This window comes from Sesamum indicum, linkage group LG2 (assembly GCF_026168435.1).
Source record: "Sesamum indicum cultivar Baizhima isolate 11 linkage group LG2, ASM2616843v1, whole genome shotgun sequence".
In the NCBI taxonomy this organism is placed as follows: domain Eukaryota; kingdom Viridiplantae; phylum Streptophyta; class Magnoliopsida; order Lamiales; family Pedaliaceae; genus Sesamum; species Sesamum indicum.
The window spans coordinates 780,592-802,750 of NC_142658.1; the positions used below are offsets into that span (position 1 = coordinate 780,592).

A 22,159-nucleotide genomic window follows, 5' to 3' on the forward strand; every position below is an offset into this window, starting at 1 on the left:
AATATTTCATTTAAATGTTAATTTTGAAATTGCATCAACTTAAAATTCATATTCCTTGCTAAATTTGTTACTAATTATCAATAAATGTACTCTTATTTCTAATTTTCTTAACTGTTATCGTAATTTCTTGTAGTGTTTTCATATTTCCTTAAAGTGCAATTTTGCCTATTATTTCTATTGGGTTGGAAATTACTATGATATATATGTTTTTTTTTTTCTTATTGTATACAAAAAAGAAAAAATAGGGTCCTGATGATGTTGAAACAAATTTAAGTACTTCAGACGTTCAAATTTAAGTATATATAGAGCATATAAATAAAAAATAATTTTTTTTGAAAAAAATGCTTATTATTAATATTATTTAATTATGATGGTAATGATATTCTTTTGGTCTACATAATTGGTCATTAATTATATTTAAAACATATAAATTTAAAATTTGATTAGGTAATGTAGCAGGACGACTCTCTTAATTAATAATTTGTATAAATAAAAATACAAGAATGTGTAAAGAAAACAAAGAAAAGGAGGTCATGTGAGACAGCAGGAATGAAACATGAGTAGTCCTAATTTGGAGTATTATAACACATTATCCAGCTAATCAATCAATCCTATTTATAATTAATGAATCAAATTCAAAAGAAATAATGTCCTTATCATCAACCCTTTTTGCTTTTTGGCAGTTTGGGATGTGATCACAAACATATACATATATTTAAACAAAAGGTTTTCTTTAACTATTTTGTCATTTTATTACACAGAAATATTAGAGTGTGATCTCAGATATATAGTCCTGTTGTGTTAAATATGTATATACTATGTATGTATGCATGATGATCCATCACACCCCCTCCTTATCTTGTCTTTTCTCCACTCCATTTTGCTCCACTTAATTTTCACCTTTACATGTACTAAAATCCCATCAATTTCCCAACAAACTTCTTCTTCTTCCTTTTCTTTTAGTTTCTTCCTTGAGTGGGAAGCTTGTGATAGTTCAAGAATTCTAAGGTTTGTTGAACCCTTTTGTTTTCCTTAATATATATATATATATATGTGGGATTCTTGTTGCTTTTTCATTAAACCCTTTCTGGGATTTGCCTGATTCTGAGGTTGTACTTTGTGACTATATAGCTTCAGCTGCATGGTTCTTGGGAGGAAAAGTTTGAGCTTTGGCTAGAGTTGAAAGGGTTTTGAGCAGGAAACTTGAAATCCTTGCACTCATCAGGATTCCAGGTAGTTTTTCCTTGAACTTTCTAATGTTTTCTCTACAAGAATTAAGATTGTGTTTAGGAGAGTTGGAGTACAAGGTTGTAGATATGCATCTTCATGTTTATAATCTGTATGTTTCAATTATGTGTAAGATCATCATGACCCTTATGCATAGAACTGAAGCATTGAACAGGTGCAGGTTTTTGGGATTAATTTTGTTTGTCAAATTTTCTCATTTCTGTAGTAATATTACTGGTTGAAGATTAAGACTTGAGATGGCTGGATAGGTATAGGCTTCTTTGTTGGTTGTTTAGGGAAAAAGATAGTGAGTTGCTGCTGTTTATTTGAGTTGCTTAAAAGGGAGATATGTTTTTGCTTAGTTGTAATCCGCAGCTTACTACAAATTTGACATCTTAACATTACCTTAAAACTCTCTCTCCTCTCTCTCTCTCTCTTGAAAGTGCAAAATTTTGGCACTTTGGAGCCAGATATGTTTGAGAACATTCCACTAGAATTTTCTGTTTTGAAACATTGTTAGCTGAGGAAAATGGTATTATTAAAGTTAATTGCTTTTGGTAATAAATAATATTTTAGTTCTGGCAATAGAATTATCATTTACATTTGTTTATTTGACCTCATTTATTTGGTGCAGAGTTTGTGTCTGCTACTGTTTGTATTGAGCTACACCTGTAGTTCACCAAGAAATGGGCACCCATGGCAATAATAGAGATCCTGACTGGATTTGTCGCCCCTTATGAGTAGACTCTTATGCCCCTCCCGATACTTGCAAAAGATGGCCCTACAGTCAAAATCCCCTTCCCTCCAAATTCTGACTATTTTCTTGATTTTCTTATCTGGTTTCCACTTATCCATGTGCCTAACGCTTGAAACACAAGCCTTATTAGAATTCAAGAGACAGCTCATTGATCCTTTGAACTACTTGGAATCATGGAAAGAATCAGATTCTCCCTGCCATTTTTATGGAATTACTTGTGATCAAGAAACTGGTTTGGTGACTGAGATTTCACTTGACAATAAGTCCCTTTCAGGAAATATATCACCGTCACTCTCTGTGCTGCAAAATCTCACTTCTCTAGTATTACCATCAAACTTGATCTCAGGGGTTCTTCCAAGTGAACTGAGCAAGTGCATAAACCTCAAAGTTTTGAACGTCTCCGATAACTATTTGAACGGCAGCGTTCCTGACTTTTCCATGCTCACAAACTTGGAGATTCTTGATTTATCAGATAATAGTTTTTCGGGGGCATTCCCAAGTTGGGTTGGAAATTTGACTGGTTTGGTTTCGTTAGGCCTTGGCGATAATGATTTCAATGAGGGTAAAATTCCGGAGAGCCTGGGGAACTTGAAGAACTTGTACTGGCTTTACCTAGCTGGTTCAAACTTGACTGGAGAAATTCCTGAGTCTATCTTTGAGTTGGAGGGGCTGGGAACACTAGATATATGCAAGAACAAGATTTCTGGGAACTTCCCAACGTCGATAAGCAAGCTGAAAAATCTGTTCAAGATTGAGCTCTATCAGAACAATTTGACTGGTGAAATTCCAGCAGGACTAGCAAATCTGACCCTTCTCGAGGAGTTTGATATATCTGCAAACCAAATGTCGGGGACAATCCCTCATGAGCTTGGCAATTTAAAGAAGTTAACTGTGTTTCACTTGTTCAAGAACAACTTTTCTGGAGAAATCCCAGCAGGCTTTGGGGACATGCAGCATCTAAATGCCATCTCTCTCTACAGGAACAGCTTTACAGGAGAATTTCCTCAAAATCTTGGTCGGTATTCACCGTTAAATAGTATCGATATATCTGAAAATAAATTTTCTGGTGCATTCCCAAAATACTTATGTGAGAATGGGAATTTAGAAAAGTTGCTTGCTTTGGAGAACGATTTCTCTGGGGGGTTCCCAGATACTTATGCCGAATGTAAACCTTTGGTACGGTTGAGGATCAGCCAGAACCAGCTTGACGGGACGATACCAGATGGCATCTGGTCACTTCCTAATGTCCAGGTCATAGATGTTAGTGATAATTACTTCACTGGAGGGATCTCAACAGGCATTGGGGCTGCACTGCAGCTGAATGAGTTAATGCTGTCAAACAATAGATTTTCAGGTGAGCTACCTAGAGAGATTGGGAGGCTTACACAACTGGAGAGAATTTACTTGGATAATAATAACTTCTCCGGGAGAATTCCATCAGAACTTGGTGCTTTAAAGCAGATAGCATCTCTGTATCTGGAAGCAAATGCATTAACTGGATTAATACCTTCAGAATTGGCTGACTGTCCTAGACTGGTGGACTTAAATCTTGCTTCAAATTTTCTTAGTGGTAGTATTCCCAGTAGTTTCTCCAAGATGGCCTCATTAAACTCTTTGAATCTTTCAAGCAACAGACTCACTGGGCCAATTCCAAGAAACTTCGACAAGCTGAAACTGTCATCTGTTGATCTGTCGAACAACCATCTGTCAGGGAGCATTCCGCCTTATTTTTTGACAGTGGCTGGTGACAAGGCATTTCTTGGAAACAAGGGACTTTGCATTGATGATGATGAAAGTGGCACAAAGTTTGTGAACTCACAGTTGGGCTTTTGTGATGGGAAAAACGGTCACAAGGATTTCATGAAAAATAAACTAGTTATGTCCTGTGTGATATTGCTTGCCTTGGTCGTTTTACTAGGCGGCTTACTGCTTGTGAGTTACAGGAACTTCAAGCACAGTGAAGCAGACAAGCATCTTGGAGACGAAAAGGGCATTAATTCAAACTGGAAGCTCGAGAACTTCCAACAACTGGAGTTTGATGTGGATGAAATATGTGACATGGACGAAGACAATTTAATTGGTAGTGGAAGCACTGGAAAAGTTTACCGGGTGGATTTGAAGAAAGGTTGCGGAACAGTTGCTGTGAAGCAGCTATGGAAAGGAAGTGGAGTGAAACTTATGGAGGCAGAAATGGATATTCTGGGAAAGATTAGGCACAGAAATATACTAAAGCTATATGCTTGTCTAATGAAGGGAGGTTCAAACTTCTTGGTGTTTGAGTACATGGCGAATGGCAACCTATTTCAGGCGCTTCACACAGAAATTAAGGCTGGAAGGGCAGAACTAGACTGGTACCAGAGGTGGAGAATTGCAGTCGGTGCCGCAAAAGGAATCGCCTACTTACACCTTGATTGCTGCCCACCTATTATTCATAGAGACATTAAATCCACCAATATATTACTTGATGAGGATTATGAAGCAAAAATAGCTGATTTTGGTGTTGCGAAGGTGGCTGATCAAGTGTCCCCTGGGGGATCAGAGTTGAGTTGTTTTGCAGGCACCCATGGCTATATAGCTCCAGGTTAGTTCTCAAGACCCTCAAACCTTCTTAAGAAGCTTATTAGATTACTCGAAATGTGCTACATTATTTCTTTCATGAGGATATGCAACATTAACATCGATTAAAAAGCTATAAGTATGTGTCTTGTTCTTCCATGCAGAGATGGCATATTCAATCAAAGTCACCGAAAAAAGCGACGTGTACAGCTTCGGGGTCGTGCTGTTGGAGTTAGTGACCGGAAAGAAACCAATAGAGGAGGATTATGGAGAAGGGAAGGACTTAGTCTACTGGGTTTCTACACACCTCAACAACAGGGAAAACGTGCAAAAAATTCTTGATCATAAGGTGGCTACCGAGCTAGTTCAAGACGACATGATAAAGGTCTTAAAGATTGCCACACTTTGCACTTCTAAGCTCCCAAATCTGCGGCCCAGTATGAAAGAAGTCGTCAAGATGCTCATCGATGCTGAGCCCTGCTCTTTCAGGTCTCCAGACAATTTCGTAAAAAACGAGAAGGCTTATCTCTAGCTCCTCTCCTAAGCATGTTTTCTATCTATTCTGTTTACACAGTAGTTTGTATAATCAGTATTTCAGATTCCAACCCAAATGGATGGATGAATGATGGTAGTTTGTACAATTAATATTTCAGATTCCAGCCCAATGGAAGTATATTCTTATACATATGTTACTATTCAGTCCATATGCTCAGATTTTGCTCTACAGCTAATGCACGCGGTCCTATAATGCATTTCCACAGGCAAAGAGCCAGACTACTTAGATCATCACTTGGATTTTAGATGCAAACTCGAAAACAAATAACAGAAATAAGAAAAATTGCTATCCTTTCAAAGACTACCCACTTACTATTTGTATATATTACCCGGTCTTCAGCTCTTCCAGATTCTTGCAGTCGTTGGACACACACTTCCAAATCCCACTACTTTAAGCACAAGAACAAATGTGTGGTTGCATTGCTAATGATCTGTCATACATGGAAAAAACAATGAAGAAATCACTGTCGAAGTCAAGATCATACACACCCATTCTCCTTTTCAAAATTCATAATTGTTTTTCTATACGGATTCGGTATTTAAATGCATGTTCCATACATCATACCAGCTGAAACACTTATAATATGCTTGTGAAAAATGATTTTGTTGGACTCGACAGAATTAGAGTTGTCATCATGATTATTTCAATGTCCCGATTCTTGCCGTTTAGTTACAATGACAAATTATTGCCTTTTCCATTATATAGGATCAAGAACTGAGGTATCATCTAGTAAAAGACTATTATTGTACTCATCAAATGTACTTAAAATTGGACTTTTGTCTCCCTATAATAGTAGATCATATATTATAGGCCATGTAAGTGTCATTAGTAAAATTTTAAAAAGTTGTAATAATCTCAAATTGTTTGTTTCCGAGCAATATACGATAGAGACTGACCCACAGAAATTTTCTTGTAATTTCCATAATTTAGTTTTTTTAGGGAAAAAGAAAAACAAGAATGTCTGTTTTCCAGGATGACCCTGCCTTGTATTCTTTGACCACGCGCTCTTGCCCTTCAAATTATTCATTGGGGACTTGGTCTTTGGTCCTCACACTCTCTCAAAACCGCGTTTCTTTGATTCTTCCTAAAATCCAACTCCCTTAAATCCATCACACAAATTTAGAATAATCAAGAATCATAGTATTATTGATTCTCCGAAACCCTCTTGCTCTTTTCTAGCATCACCACCATGAAAACACTTTCTTGCACACCATTTCTATGGCTATTCATTCTGTAAGAACTTCCCTTTTGGTCCTTTTCCTTGTTGCCCTTTTGCCATTCATTTATTCACTTTCCACCGTTGCAATATCTGAAACTGCTAATCAAACGTTAGTATGTGCAATATCACGGTCTGTTGGTTATAACCAACAACCATCTTCATTTCTCAACTGCACCAGTTTTCCTCAGGGAGTTCAAGTTCCACTCAGTCCTCAACTTCCATCAGTTTCCGGAGTTGTGGGTGGAAATGGTTTTGTCTGTGCCTTGAGCTCATTCCATCCTTCTTCCATGTCTGTGATGGTTTGCTGGAGATTTTCAACTGTTGGCAGCAACATGAGTTACAAAAGAATTTATATCGGTCCAGTTTTGACAGAGTTAGACTCTGGAAATTCCCGTATTTGTGGTCTAGTCAATCGCTCAAACTCCCTCCAATGCTGGCCACGGCAAGACTTCAACTACACTGCTAACAGTTTCTCTTCAAGTCCTTCTGTGGGAGAGAATTTTGTCTGCGGCTTGACCGCATCAGGTGAAGTCCAGTGTTTAGGAAGTGATAGTAATGTCACTGATCATGTTCCTAGGGGAAATTTTAGTTGGGTCGCAGCTGGTTTTCACCATGCCTGCGCCGTTTCCGTTGGTTGTAGTCTTGAGTGTTGGGGCCATATGGCTGGGGAAAAGCCTCAGGGTGAGTTCACATCACTTGCATTGGGGGAGAATCGGAGCTGTGCCTTGAGGCCTAATGGAACAGTGATTTGCTGGGGAGAGAATGGATTTAGTTTGCCTGAATCATTGAGGGATGAGTATTTTATTGCCCTTGAAGCGAAAAGGAGGATTTTTTGCGGTGTTGTGATGGAAAACTCTTCGTTGTTTTGCTGGGGCAATGAGGATTTTGATTCAAATCCGTTGGTATTCAATGATGTAGTTCCGGGTCCTTGTAGAACTAGAAATGAGTGTCCTTGTGGGCCTTTATATAACTTTGGTGAATATTGTGCTCAAGGGCTAATGATATGTCAACCTTGTAATAGGCAGACAAGTCTACCCCCAGCACCACAACCACTATTGCCGCCACAAATGGTGCCACCAGCGCCATCCTCAACAAGTAGCAAAAAATGGACTAGCAAAATGGTGGCCTTTATGGTGGTAGGTTGTGTGGGATCTTTCTCGTTATTAGTCTTCTGTATCCTTTTGTTTTCAAGGTATTTCAAGATCCGCGGCAGCAGGATTCATGATTCGGGCCGCTTGGAAGAGGGAGGCTCGTCGCCTCAACAGAGTGACCAAACAGGTCAACCTCAACCACAACCTCAACCAACACCACCAGTCTTGGAAAAGAAGCTCAGCCATTTGATTAGCATGGGTAATGGTGGTCACTTAGAGGAATTTTCCCTGGAAGTATTACTTAAAGCCACAGACAACTTCTCAGAGGAGCACAAGATTGGCACTGGCAGCTTTGGATCAGTTTATCATGCTATATTGGATGACGGCCGCAACGTGGCAATCAAGAGAGCTGAAGCTTCAGCCTCTTCATCTAATGCAGGCGCCACCAAACGCGGCCAAGAGGACCAGGACAGTGCATTCTTGAATGAGCTTGAGTTTTTATCACGCGTAAATCACAAGAATCTTGTTAGATTGTTGGGCTATTGTGAGGACTGCAACGAGCGTGTGCTCATCTATGAGTACATGGACAACGGCACCCTTTTTGATCATCTCCACAAGTTACAAAGTTCTCCTCTAATGTCATGGGCTACAAGAATAAAGGTAGCCCTTGATGCAGCCAGAGGGATCGAATACCTCCATGAGTACGCTGTGCCACGTGTCATACACCGGGACATCAAGTCATCCAACATACTACTCGACGCCACATGGTCAGCCAAGGTATCGGACTTTGGCCTCTCGTTGATGGGCCCACAAGACGACAAGTCCCACCTCTCATTACGTGCTGCAGGCACCATGGGGTACATGGATCCGGAGTACTATAGATTGCAGATATTGACAACCAAGAGTGATGTTTATAGTTTCGGGATAGTATTGCTGGAATTGCTATCAGGGTGCAAGGCAATTCACAAGAATGAGAATGGTGTGCCAAGAAATGTGGTGGATTATGTTGTCCCATATATCATACAGGATGAAATTCATAGGGTTTTGGACCCAAGAGTGCCACCTCCGACCCCATTTGAGATCGAGGCAGTGGCCTACGTAGGCTATCTAGCCGCAGACTGTGTAATGCCGGAAGGTCGAGATAGGCCAACAATGTGCGAAGTTGTAGATAGCTTAGATAGAGCATTGGAGGCGTGTTTGGCGGTTCCGGTGTTGTCCCGTTCCACCACTACTTCATCAACGTAGTTATCATTATTATTTTTATTTTTAAACGGAGTTACATAGATGGCAATAGGGTTAAAACTTTAAAGGAATCAGATCGAAGGGTCTAAATAAGACAATTGTACATAGATGCTAATGCCTAGAGAAACAGTGTGGATACAACATTTTTTGAGCCAGACAATGTACCAGATTCTTCAATGGTTGTAACAATTTTACGTGAAGTAATGGAGTATGTAAATGTGACATTGTACCTACTGCAAATAATGATGAGATGTGCAGCACAGCACAGCTCATCTGCAATATTCATTTCAGAGCTTTGAAATTTAAGCTCTCTTTTAGTTGTTAATGTCTACGCAATTAGATTTTGTTATTCTCTGCAAGGCAAAAGTCAAAAGCAAGACAAATAAATTTGAAATTGGAAATCACCAATTTGAAGTAGGATGTCGCCTTCATGAATAGGCAGTTAATCTGATAACATTTTTTGTTATGCAAAATTAAATTCAGAAAAAAATTAGGACCACGTGCATGTTTCTTGACCAAAATTTCTAGACAAATGGAGCAATCATTCAGACCTAACTGATTCACCATATACATATAATCTGAATAAAAAGTCTTGAGGAGAAAAGGAATAAAACATTGCAAAAGAAATTGTCAAATTACAATGACCTAAGCAAGTTTAAACGTTTAGGAAAGATTTTTAGACCAAGTCTATGACAATTAAGGAAATTAAAGTGTTCGCTAAGTCTTTCAGACAATCAAATAAATGAGGAACTCATGGAACAGAGAACAGCTCTTGAATAAATATCATTAACTGGATGATACACGGCACATTGAGATCTATCAACCAAAAGAAAAAACAACCTACCGGAGATATGCTGTTTATGCCTAAAAAGATGAGGATCGTAGGATCAAACTATTGTGACACATTGAGATCCATCAACCAAAAGAAAATTGATGTCTCTAAGATATTCTTTATGCCAATAAAGATGGGGATTGTAGGATCAAAATGTCAGTAACGAAGCGATATCTTTAAGCATGTTTTTCATTAAAAATGCAACTTCTCACCAATACCCGTGCCTTCGACGGACAATAAATATTTTTACAAGGGACAAAATGTAAGACGGGAAAAATAGCAATGCACTACATCAGAGAGCTTCTGCACCTATACATAAACTTGCCGGTGGTTGGTATCAATTGGCACATTGGCATACAAAAGGAAGCCATTATTTGTTCTCTCATCATCCCAACATAGAAACATGAAACTTTGATCCATTCACCATGATTTTGACATCAATGTTATATACGTTTACCTCCCTGTTTGCAGTAATACCTCTCATTTTCTGCCATTCTGTGACTTTTCCAAATTGAGCTTGTTCTATGCAGCCAGTGAGCCCAAGGCAGCCTCCTTTCTTTCAAGTAATTCTGTCAATATATTGTCAATTTTTGAAAATACCTCCTGTTTTGGGAGAGTTCCATCTACCTGCAGACAAACGGAAAATAAGTTCTTGAAAAAAACTCGGATGGTATATAAACTGGAACAAAACGAAAAAATGGACCACAGTTATTTCATTGAAAGAAATGAGAACAAATCATTATAATGAATAATCGCACTATTACAATGGACTGCATTTTTTATCCAAGTAAACCTAAATTTTCATAGGGGTCATAACTTTCTGGAAAAGATATCAATTAATATGGTGTACTTTACAGTAACAGATACTTGCTTAGTCCTAGTAAATCAAGACCATTTTCGGTCACGAACCTGCAAATTTTTGGTCATTCTTTTCCCTTTATTTTACTGTTGTCCTTTTTCCCCCTCTTTTGAGTGGGTGGATGAGAAAATATATGAAACTTCTAATTGTTAGAAAGTGTATGCCTTTTTTAGACAATGAAGAAAAGAAAGTACATTACTTACTTTAACTATTACATCTTCATACATTGAAAGCACGGCCTCCACATTACTGTTATGAGTGAGCAGACGCAGCTTAACCTGAAAACAGAAAACAACATCAACTATTAAGTCTGAGTTGGAGGCTAATTCAAAAGGATAGAACAGAAATTAGAAAGATACAGATAATTCAGAAGACAAGAGTATCGGATATGCCTTTTCTTCAGTGTCGTCAAAACGCTGAGTAAGTCTTGCAGCAATTTCTTCAGTTTCTGGAGGAGAATACTTAAGATGGTATATTTTGCCCGTAACAGGATCTAGTCTGCGGCCAACAACTCTCTCAACAAGGATCTCTTCAGGGACCTGTTAGATGGTCATTTATTTCATACATATTTAACAGTTCAATCAAAGGTAACTACAACAGTTGAAAAAATAATACACCATTGTGAAACTTTACGACCTAAAAACTACTCGAAGAAACTAAAGGTTTTTTTAGGAAATGCGAAAATATAGAGAACAAAGGCGATCATCTATACACATAACATGCTTAAACATTGTTAAGAACATTATTGTTTAAATTAATTGTTATCAGGTTAAGAATATTAATATTATCATTCAATTCAAGAGTTATCAGATAATCATTGAGTACCAAGACCAACAGCAGAACCTCACTTCAAGAAGAATGAAGATATCTGGATCAAACCCAAATTTCTTGAGAGCAGTTGCTTGGGATACACTCCTTGGATACCCGTCCAGAAGCCAACCCTTCTCCTGAGAATCTTGCTCTGATAAACGCTCCTTGACCATCTACAACCAAAGAGAGATAACAACTTCATTTGCAGAAGTATGATCAGCTCTCTATCTCTGTCCTTCTTCTTTTTTTTTTTCTAAATTGTTCCCTCCATTTTTTTGGATTATTTATATTATTTTCAAAGGAATAGAAAAGTATGTCCGTACAGAAAGCTACCATGACAACTATTTCATCTGGGACGAGTTGCCCTCTCTCCATGAATTCCTTTGCACGCTTTCCATTTTCTGTGCCAGCAGCAACTTCAGCCCTGAGAAGATCTCCAGCTGCTATGTGCACCAAATCATACTGCAAAGTAAAATGATTCAATAAAAGTTGTTTCACTATGCGATTCATCACAAGAAACCAGAGAAGTGATATGCCAAGACTAAAAAGGAAATAACGTTATGTAATAAAGGAATGAAATAAATCTATAGAATGGTAATATTGTGCATCAAATCAATCAATATATGCCTCATGGAATCAGCCAGAGACGAAAGACACAAACTGCCAATTCTCTAGAAAATACTACATTCTAGAAACTACCAGACATGTGGTCTATATAGCAAATGTTGTTTCAGTAAGAGCTGGACAAAGCAAGGCTACAGGTCAAATTTGTGTGACTAAGTCTGAACACACAGAAGATAAACATCTGGGGAATAAGTCCATTTCCACCAACAGGCTATTTTCTTCTTGCAAAATACCACAGGTTATTAATTGCAGTATGTCCAATTAAGTTATCAGCTGGTGCACGCCTGGGCAACAACAGAAAAGGCGCCTGTGCCCTCCATGGAATCACCAGGCCAAACCCCATCTCCGCAGAAGATTAATGGCCATAGGTTGGTGCCTCCAGAGCCATGGTGCGCACCATTCTGCGTCATTCGCAACTATGTTTTTAGGTCTTCCACCCCATGATGTATAAATCAGCCCTAGACTATATCTCAGATGAAAAAGCGCCATCATTCAATTTCAATAAATTCTTATTTTGGATAATGCTTATGAGCCGCCCTGCAGCCTTACTCCTTGAAAAAATTCATACCAGATGCACTTGCTGGAACGACATTATATGCATAGAACCAAGGGTGATCATAGTTTGCTGCATGCCACTTTCTCTGAATCCTATGGTATGTGGTCAAGTTTTTTCAACAATGTTTTTACACCCCAGCATCACCTGCTTTCACAATCAGCTTTTTTTTGTAGATATCTAGATTCCACCCAAATGAAATTCAACTCACCTTCGCTCATTACTGAATTGGTTCTGGAGCTCTATCCAGTTCTTGGTTTCAACTTTCGACCAGGGTTGACCATCTACTGTTGGAAAATCTTAGCCATTCTATATGGTATTGAACCAAGATGGAGTTGAGATGATCAGAATCTGAATCTTCATCAATACAGGGCAAAGAATGCGAGGTACAGTACTTAAACATATTATCAAAGCTACAATAAATAAACCATAAATGTTTATTATTATTATTTAATAAGTTACATATAATATCATCAATAACTAGTATCATATCAATCAATCAGCAAACAGAAGGAGCTTAGACCAAACAAAAGAGAGGAAAAATCCAACTTCCAGTTAACCACTAGAAAGTGTAATACATCAATCCAGTATTACCAAATTTAAAACAACTACAGAAACAAATAAAACGAAATATAAGAAACAAATTACCTTCTTAGTAATAAGCTCACATTGAGTTCCTTTACCGGAAGCCGGAGCACCTGATATCATCACCCTCAAGGGCTCCGCCTTTTCCCCTGACGCAACAAGCTGTTGAGTAAACAAACAATCAATCCATTAAGAATACTACCATACTTTTCACTTCAACTGAAATCAACAAGGGGACCAAAAAAAGGCTCTTTACCAGAAAAGTAGGAGCAACTCTTGATTTCCTGAAATTGGTTTGTGATAGATTTTGATTTAAATGGAGAGAGAACAGGGGGAGCTTCGATTGAAACGACGAAAATCTTGAAATGGGGAGAAGTTGATTGGGAGGGGAAGTTAAGGGCTTGTTCGGATTGAAAGATGGGGCTGTAAAGTTCACAGAATAACAACTGCAAGAAGCCATTGACCTTCTTCGAATGCCTCTATCAGTCTCTTAATTTCAGATTCTTCCCAAATTTATGTGCTCAGATTGCAAATTTCGCAAGAGAAGTGTGAAACGAGCAGTGTGAGGAAGAACTCAAGAAAGGCGGATAGTCGTCCACGTTGCGCACGAGCGGGTTTAAAAGTGACCGGGTCTGGAGCGGGTTTCATTCGTAGCCTTAGCGGGTCTCCAGACCGTGGCATAGGCATAGGTTCCACCAACAGTTTTATGGTTAGATGAGTAAATAATGATTCCTAAATATTTTGAGTCAAGATTTTAGTTTTTATTTTTTAAAAAATATTATAATTTTGGTCCAATTATTAAGAGAGAGATTAAAATTAATAGAATCAGAATACAATCGTATTTCAGATAATGACGTGAAAAGAGGGTTGGGCGCTGGCAAAAGACGATGGACGCAACAAAAAATGGGGAGAAGAGAAGGGGTCATGGGCAAGGGTTTTGCAAAAGGGAGAAAGTTGAGATATTGTCGACGGTGGATTGATTGACGATGGGTAAGAGCGCAGAAAGACAAGTGTAGGATGGGCACTTGAAATGATGGTAGTGGGCCGATGGAATATGGTCGAACGACGAAAGATTTGGAAGATGAAAAAGTTGATGAACACCCTTGTTCTTCAAAATTTGTTTAACTCTACCCCCAATTTTAAGGGTTGGACCAAAATATAATATTTTAAAAAGATTAAGAACAAAAATCGTGTCTCAAAATATTTACGAACCAAAATATATTTACCCTGGTTAGAAATATAAACATACAACTACGAGGCTTGTTTGAATGGTAATAAAGAGGTTATGGATTTAAGTTTTGTGAATATGAGCACATAGTTTATTTCTAATAGTAGTGACTTGTTTTTTTTTTTTTTGAATATATTTATTAATTTAATATATTTATATATTAAATTAATTTTTGAGTTGAATTTACTGAAAGATATAATAACGAATTGAACTTTATTAAAAAAAAAAAAGAAATATAAGGGAAGAGTGCATCAATTGTTTTTTGACTAAATACTTAGTCTGGCTATTTTTTAAAAAAATTATTATTATCATAAAAAGTTAAATTAAAATTAGAAAAATATATATGTATGTTATTGTAATTTAATTATTAAATTGAGCCATAAAATATGTATAAGAAAGCATATGTCAATATTATTAAAAGTTATAGTAATTAAAGTATTTTTCAAAGAATTAAAGGGAAGTATTGTATAGAAAGGTAATTAAGTAGACAACAAGGGGCAAAAGTGGCATTACAATTCGGAAATGTTACCGTTGGTCAAGAAGTCAACGCCAACCGCTCCACCGACTTACGCCCGCCTATAAAGGACGCTATTATTCCCAAAACAAGAAATCCAATCTGGGCGTTGCCCTAATCCAGAACAATGGCGAGACCGACGATCACCCGGCAATTAATCCCTTCCTCTTCAACCACCCCCGGTGCGGCCACTGCCACCACCACCATAACCCTTGAAACGGGGTCATCCTCCAATCAACAGCAGCCGCAGATTAGAGATTCTTTAGTGCTGAAACTGAAGCGTCCTAAAAAGAAGGTTTCGTGGAAGGAAGGGACCGTTGACAACGAGTTTATGAACAAAAAGAGCTCCAAGAAGTGCTGTATTTTTCACAAGGAAAAGCCTTTTGATGAGGATGATTCTGATGTCGAAGGCGACTGCGATCACGATCATCGTAATAATGGAAGAGATAGCAATGAAAAACATAACCACAATCATGGAGGCGATGGAAACTGCTGCCATGCTCCGTGAGTCGGTCATAGATTGATTGCGGACGTTCTGTTAGATTCTGTAAGTGTATTGTTGGATTTTACAGTGATCATGATGGAATTATCATGATCTCGATCCTCTTCACTTCTTTCTTTTATTCCTGATGTGTTTATTTGGGGGATCGTGTGGGTCTTAATGTAAATTACTGGGATGTTGAAGAAAAAAAGAAGTTTGGATGTAGTTGAAGTCATGTATATGTTATTTCTTTACACCTATTATTGTGAGCTTTTCCTCTTTAACATCGCACCTCTGTTACGTAAATTAGTGCATGCCTTTGGTAATTATTTTATGATCCTGGTACGCAACTTAAGTTTTTGTAAATTGATGATTGTTAGCCTTTGAGTAAACTATAGAGTTTTCATCATTATTTTGCTAGTGGAACATGTGGTTAGAGTTTAAAGTATGTTTGGATCTTTAATATTTAAATACGTAGAACTTAATTAATTTCTGGAAAATGGGAACTTTGTAGCATGTTAGCATCGGATTTACGACTTCCTAGTTCAAAGGCGAGTGGTCAGTAGTTGACTGAAGTCAGTTGAATTAGTCAAATTAATTCTTTTCTTTATTGGGAATTCTATCTAAAATATAGATCATTTACTGATTTATACTTTTGACTGCAAGTGATTATCATTTAAAGACTAAATAACAGTCTTACTCTAGAGCACATAATAGGAGTTGCAACTTGCAAGAGTTTGTAAGTTTGTGATTATTGAAAAGCGACCTTTCACTTTTCTAGTGGAATCATTATCCATTTTGGTGTCTTAGAAGTAATGATTCTTAGGTAAATCAAGAAACTTGTATTATGCATTGAGTTGAGAAACGGGATATATTATATACAAATGAGGAATGCGGCTGTTCACTGTTCTAGTTGAATCATATATGCATCATTTTACAGTTGCCCTAGAAATCATGATTTTGGATAAATCGAGAAAGTCCATATAAATGAGATAAGTGTGTTTATATAAAGTTTCGGAATGCGGTTTTCTGATTTGTTCAATGCATACAAGTGCTTACATTATGATCTTCAGGATTAGTTGATATAAGGGAGGAGGAGTTTAGGTGTGATAATTATAATTGTATAAGTGCTTAGGTTATGATTTTTAGAATTAGTTACAAGGCGTGGGGGAGTTTTAGTTTTGATGCAATGGTTGTCGCCCATAATGAGTTAACAACATGTGCTATTAGTTTTAATAGTCATTTTATGATTTTGTAGAGAGAGTTTATGCCAAGTTATTGGTTAAGCAATTATTTCATTGTTACCCACGTCTTCTTATATCCATGAGATTACAATGTAGATGGTGTCATTAGGCTATGGCTAAGGATCATGTGGAGTAGATTGTAATTTATTTGTGTGGATGATTAATGGTTTTAATACATTCCTATTGATTTTATGGAGGACAGGTGAATCAAGGAGCTTTGATGTGATTTTTATAATGTTTTAAATCAAGTGCTGAGGTTATGATCTTCAGGATTAGTTGATATAAGAGAGGAGGAGTTTGGATGTGATAATTATAATTGTATAAGTGCTTAGGCTATGATTTTTAGAATTAGTTACAAGCGTGGAGGATTTTAGTTGTGATACAATGGTTGTCACCCATAATGAGTTAACAACATGTGCCATTAGTTTTAATAGTCATTTTATGATTTTGTAAGAGAGTTTATACCAATTTATTTAAGCAATTATTTCATTGTTACCTACTTTTTATACCCATGAGATTACAATATAGATGGTATGATTAGGCTATGCTAAGGATTATTTGGAGTAGATTGTAATTATTTGTGTGGATGGTTAATGGTTTTACATTCCTCAATATCCCGCTATTAGTTTAAGTAGTCATATTTTGATTTTGTACACAAATTGTTTCCAAGTTATTAGATCAATGATCATTTCATGCCTGTTCTTGGTGTCATTAGAGATTAATATATATGGATGGTACCATTAGGCCAAGATTGAGGATCCTTCAATAAATTAGAAATGTGTAATTACTTGTGTTGGATACTTGACATTAATGATTTTATACATCTTTATTATTTGTCAGGAGAGTAAGTGCTTAAGTTATGTTCTTTAGGATTAGTTATCATAAAACATCAATGATAGTTTAGATGTGGTAATTATAATGCTGAAAGTGCTTAGGTTATGATTTTCAGGATTAGTTGTTATAATACATCAAGGAGTTCAATTGTGATCCAATTGTTGACACCCATGTTGAGGTAATAATTTGTGCTATTAGCTTAAATCATCATAGCATGATTTTGTAGAAAATTGATGCCAAGTCACGGGAGGTGATTATTTCATTCTACTTGTTTTCGGTTTCAGTTAGATCAGGATATGGATGGTATCATTAGGCGAAGGTTGAAGATCTATGCGTAAGAATTTGTTATCTTGTGATGGATTGTAACGTTTTTCATTCCTATTGCTTTTCAGGAGTATACCTCACTGTAGTCAAAGGCGCGCTGTAGCGCGCACCATTGCGCGAGAGGCGCAGCGCTCGCGCCATACGGCGCCCATGGCGCGCGCTTGGGTGCCATTTCGGCGCTGCCCAGGCGCACCATGACAAAGAGGGCCTGGGCGGCCTGGCTGCTGGCTGAGCTGCCCAGGCCTATGAATAAAAAAAAAAGAAAACCCTAAATAAAAAAGGAATTTCAGCAAATTAAATACTTTGCATGCATGGGTAACTTTCATTCTTCCCTCTTCTTTATTCAGTTCTCTCTTATTCCTTAGCCAACGCATCTTCTTCTTAGTTTTTCTCTTCTTCTCTTCTATAGTAGCCTGCCGCTGCTGTTCGCTGTTTATTTATGGTATGACTTTTTTTCTAATTTCATGAAGTGTTAATCTTTGGCGTGTACAGCAGTACAAGCTCTAATTATGCCGACTGAATCATTGAAATTGATGTGATTTTATTAATCTTTGAGTGCATTGGTTGTTCTGTCACATGATTAGATTTAGGCTTATTTATTTTTTCATAAACTATTTAGGATTGTATTTGAATCTTTAGGACTTTTGCGATCTTATATGAAGTTTTGTTATGTTGAATTTGTTGTTTTATAATGTCTTATTTAACTCCTTATACATTAATCTAGTAAAAATAATACTAATTACATAAGTATATAGATTATTTCTTATATTTGCGCATCCTTCGAAAAGGTGCGCGCCATGCCGTGCGCCATGGCTCCAGGAGCACTTGGCTCCATTGTGCGCCGTGCGCCACTGACTACTATGGTACACATGCTTAGTTTATGATCTTCAGGTAGTTGTTATGAGACATCAAGGAGTTTAGGCATGATAAAAATAATAGCACATACTTAGGTTATGATTTTCAGGATAGTTGTTACAAGATTAAGGAGTTCATCTGTAATATGGTGATGGACACAAATAATGACTTGACAAGATCTGCTATTAGTTTAAATAATCGTTTGATGATTTTGTTGAAAAATTGATGCCAAATTAGGTTAAGCAGTTATTTTATTATACTTGTTTTTGGTATCTATGTAGATTAAGATATGCATGGTATAATTAGGCTAATGGTTAGCATCTGTAATTATTTCGTGTTGGATGCTTAACGATTTTTTACATCCTTATTGTTCTTTTGGAGTACAAGTGCTTAGGTTTTGATCTTTAGTATCAGTTGTTATGAGACATCAAGGAGTTCAGATGTGGTAATTATTATAATTAAGTGCCTGGATTATGATTTTCAAGATTTAGTTGTTATAAGATGTCAAGAAGTTTAGCTATGATCTGATGGTTGACACCTATAACAAGTGAACAAGATGTGTTATCAGTTAATATGAGTACCTTGTATTCTTAAAACTTTGGACGCGTTTACCTAATGGGCTCAAATCCCTAATAACACTAGCCATTCATAAGAACACTTCTGAAGAGAAAGAGAATCAATGGCTTGAAGAGAAAGAACGAGAGGAAAAGGAACTGAAAGTAGGAGAAAGAAAACTAGCGCATCCATCCAATGAAATTCCGTATTTTTGGGTACAAATTGATGGTGAATTGTTTATGACTTTTGGATGTCAGTTTGTGGTTTGTTTTGAAGTTGTTGAATTACATTATTTCATTGGCATAAAGTTGGCATGTTAATTACTTTAACATGTGTCATGTAGTCATTGGATGAGTTGTCAAAGTTGGCGGGTGAGTGACGATGATTCAGCATAATATTGAAGTTCTAGGTAGTTATTCCACTATTTTAGCATATAAAATTGCATACATAGACATTATAGTATTGGTCTGCGTTAGAAACTGCAATTTTTGGGTGGATCAAGTTTTTCTATTATTACACATGAATTTTTACCATGGGCTCTGTAAATGCGTTTTGTGCTCTTTGAAGTGTGGTTTTGTGGAAGCCGATAGATGTTGGTTTTTCAACCTATTGGTGAGATCTATTTACTAGTGGATTCCTCATTAGGTTAGGGTAAAGAGACAAACTGGGTGCAAGTGTGGGTTTGTGATCCAATACAAGAGGGTGAAGCCGCCCACTTGCCCTCACTGCATTATTATTCGTAGGCTTTTGGATCTAGATATTCTTTGATGGTAATTTCCTTTTTGATATTTCACATATACCTGATTTTTTTAAATGATTTTATTAGTCTATTTGTTTATTTTATTTCTTCAGTTATTTGTCTATTTTTTGAGGCTTGCTTCTTCCAACTAGTTGGGCATTGGATTATTGAATAGGCTGTTGTGAACATGACTACACTTAACATTTTTCAGATATCAATGCTTAGTTGCTTGCAGACAATTCTTGGAGAGGAGGTAGAAGAAATCCTATTTTGGTTACTTTTGAATTATTTGATAGTTCATTTTTTGTATTGAGAAGTTTGTGATTCTGGCGTCACTTGGTGACTGAATTAAGACATGTAACTTTTTCATGCTTTCCAGGATCCATCTCGAAGATTCATCGGTATTGTTTTTCTAGGAGGGGTTTTGATAGATTGCAAATTTTAGTAGAGTTGTGTTGCTGATATGAGGTATAGATGTCGGTTTATACGGGAAATACTCATCCAAAGGCCTTTGAGAGCTTGCGGCAATCGCGATCGTCTCATGGTTCAGCCAATATATCAATATTATAATGTGTAATTGCTTAAGTTATGATTTTCAGAGTTATCATTTGTTTTAAGACATGGAGGAGTTATAGCAGTAATCTGATGATTGACACTCATTATGGATTTACAAATCCGACCCAATATTGCGCTTTGATAAAATGGTATATTGTAGGGCCTGAGGCCTGAACTCCATTATCTTGTCCGGTGACACCTGAGTTCATAGGACACTATAGTGATCCTACATATTGTTCATCTTTTCCTTGTCAGTGTCAACTTGTTTTATTTAATGTAACACCTCACTTGACATACGAACTCTAATTCTCTTGTCTGTGGAGGGCGACACAAATCTCAAACACCTCGTGCCTGACATTTTGATTCGATTTGGTACAGAACATGTGGAAGTATAGAAAATTATGGACATTACTACGTATGTCTGGTGCGGCTAGTTAGAACATTATAGACATAGCTAGGTTCGATCATGTAATAATGGATTTATTTATGTTTTAATGATGCTCATTTATCATTCTTGACCTAGTTTTATTGTAACATCAGTACTATTATAAAAAGAAAACATATTCATCCTATCATTTTTTTATTGTGCCAATTTACTCTTTATTTATCCTTTAATTTATTATATTTTTTTTTCAGAGAAAGTGTTCATCTATATTATTATAAAAGAGAACCCTTGATCGTACCAATTTTGTTATTATCCTAATTTATTCTTTATTTGCCCTTTAATTCATTCTAATTTTTTTTTTCAAAAAAAAAAAATTATCCATAATAGTAATTTATTATTATTTTTCATCCCAACCACTGCTCTATATTTCTCACTTACTATATATTTTTCTAACATTTGTTGTTAACGTTCTTTTCTCACTTTCTTCGTTCTTCTCTTATTCTCTCCTTTCAATATTGTTATATATACTAACAATATAGAAGAAGCCGATAATACACATGAATCTTCATTGATTTATATTGACAGTGAATAGAGGCGAAAAAATTGTTACATGTTGATTTTATTCGTTTCTTATGACATATATATCTTGCTTTAATTTAAATGTCGAATTAGGGTTGAATTACAACTACCTCTTTTGAAATTGGCGTAATTACGAATACCCCTTCGTCGTGTGAAAATTACGAGTGCTCCTCTCAAATAAAATATAATTATCTAGTTCCTGAACTGTGGAGTAGATATATTACTATTTTATCTTTACGGAATGTTTTAAAAAAATAAAAAAATATATTTTAAAAAATATAAAAAAGATTAAGGGTGGATAAATAATCTACAGGGAATATTAGCTTATAAAAGTATTTTAAAAAATTATAAAATATATATACATCATAATTTATAATTCAAAATAATATTTTGGTCGGTTCACTACAAAAGTTGAATGAAAACCTAACGAAATGAGTTCATTATTACATGGACATTAAAATCAGAGGGGTTATTTATAATTTTTTTTCAAACAATAAGGAGGTAATTGTAATTAAGTCGAAGCTCATGGGAAGTATTGGTAATTTACCGTATTGGATTACTATGTGTGTTAATTTCACTTTTGTTGGTTTTTCGGTGATTGTGCATTAATTATACTTATCATTTTCATTAGTTTCTCTTGAAATCATTTCTATTTTGATTATTACGGTTTATAATCTGTAGGAAGTCATGCATGCATGACTCATATAAATAATGTGGGGAGAAATGGTACTGGTAGTTGATTGGATTAGAAAATATTTTGAGCAATTGCTAAGCGCTCTTCCTTTCTCACGTTCTATTTATGAGCTCAGAAGTCGTATTGTTTTTTTTGCTAAAGAGTTGTTAATTTTTTAATATAATTATTGAGATTAGTATGCAAGTGTTTTACTTTGAAGAATTGATGATATGTTGTTGATTATGGCTTCTTGAAAATTACTGAAAAGGTTGTTCCAAATGA

General features: G+C 36.4%; 4 protein-coding genes across 7 annotated transcripts; 3 read left to right on the top strand and 1 right to left on the bottom strand.

The window, feature by feature from the left end:
• Positions 1-808: 808 nt before the first annotated feature.
• Positions 809-5,225, top strand: LOC105175791 (Leucine-rich receptor-like protein kinase family protein). Its single transcript, XM_011098384.3, has 4 exons — positions 809-1,008; positions 1,132-1,233; positions 1,862-4,565; positions 4,705-5,225. Exons 3-4 carry the CDS (start codon positions 1,964-1,966, stop codon positions 5,070-5,072), a joined length of 2,970 nt encoding a protein of 989 aa, XP_011096686.1. The 5' UTR covers positions 809-1,008; positions 1,132-1,233; positions 1,862-1,963; the 3' UTR covers positions 5,073-5,225.
• A 993-nt stretch (positions 5,226-6,218) lies between these two features.
• CCR4 (CRINKLY4 related 4) lies at positions 6,219-8,877 on the top strand. Its single transcript, XM_011098395.3, has one exon. It carries the CDS (start codon positions 6,315-6,317, stop codon positions 8,649-8,651), a length of 2,337 nt encoding a protein of 778 aa, XP_011096697.1. The 5' UTR covers positions 6,219-6,314; the 3' UTR covers positions 8,652-8,877.
• Positions 8,878-9,653: 776 nt separating this feature from the next.
• Positions 9,654-13,523, bottom strand: AMK2 (adenosine monophosphate kinase). Its single transcript, XM_011098406.3, has 7 exons — positions 13,168-13,523; positions 12,975-13,073; positions 11,483-11,611; positions 11,188-11,322; positions 10,732-10,878; positions 10,543-10,617; positions 9,654-10,107 (listed from the first exon to the last, which is right to left on the bottom strand). Exons 1-7 carry the CDS (start codon positions 13,369-13,371, stop codon positions 10,003-10,005), a joined length of 894 nt encoding a protein of 297 aa, XP_011096708.1. The 5' UTR covers positions 13,372-13,523; the 3' UTR covers positions 9,654-10,002.
• Positions 13,524-14,733: 1,210 nt separating this feature from the next.
• INH3 (inhibitor-3) lies at positions 14,734-20,480 on the top strand. 4 transcript variants are annotated; one of them, XR_016064117.1, is made up of 5 exons: positions 14,734-15,200; positions 17,328-17,390; positions 17,605-19,716; positions 19,897-19,938; positions 20,065-20,480. XR_016064117.1 is itself a non-coding variant. In XM_011098417.3 (2 exons), the coding sequence occupies exon 1, from the start codon at positions 14,781-14,783 to the stop codon at positions 15,159-15,161; it is 381 nt and encodes a 126-aa protein (XP_011096719.1). In that variant the 5' UTR covers positions 14,734-14,780; the 3' UTR covers positions 15,162-15,200; positions 20,065-20,480. The 4 variants fall into 4 exon arrangements, 1 of the variants encoding a protein (XP_011096719.1); XR_016064116.1 differs by lacking the exon at positions 17,328-17,390; XR_848927.3 differs by lacking the exons at positions 17,328-17,390; positions 17,605-19,716.
• Positions 20,481-22,159: the final 1,679 nt, after the last annotated feature.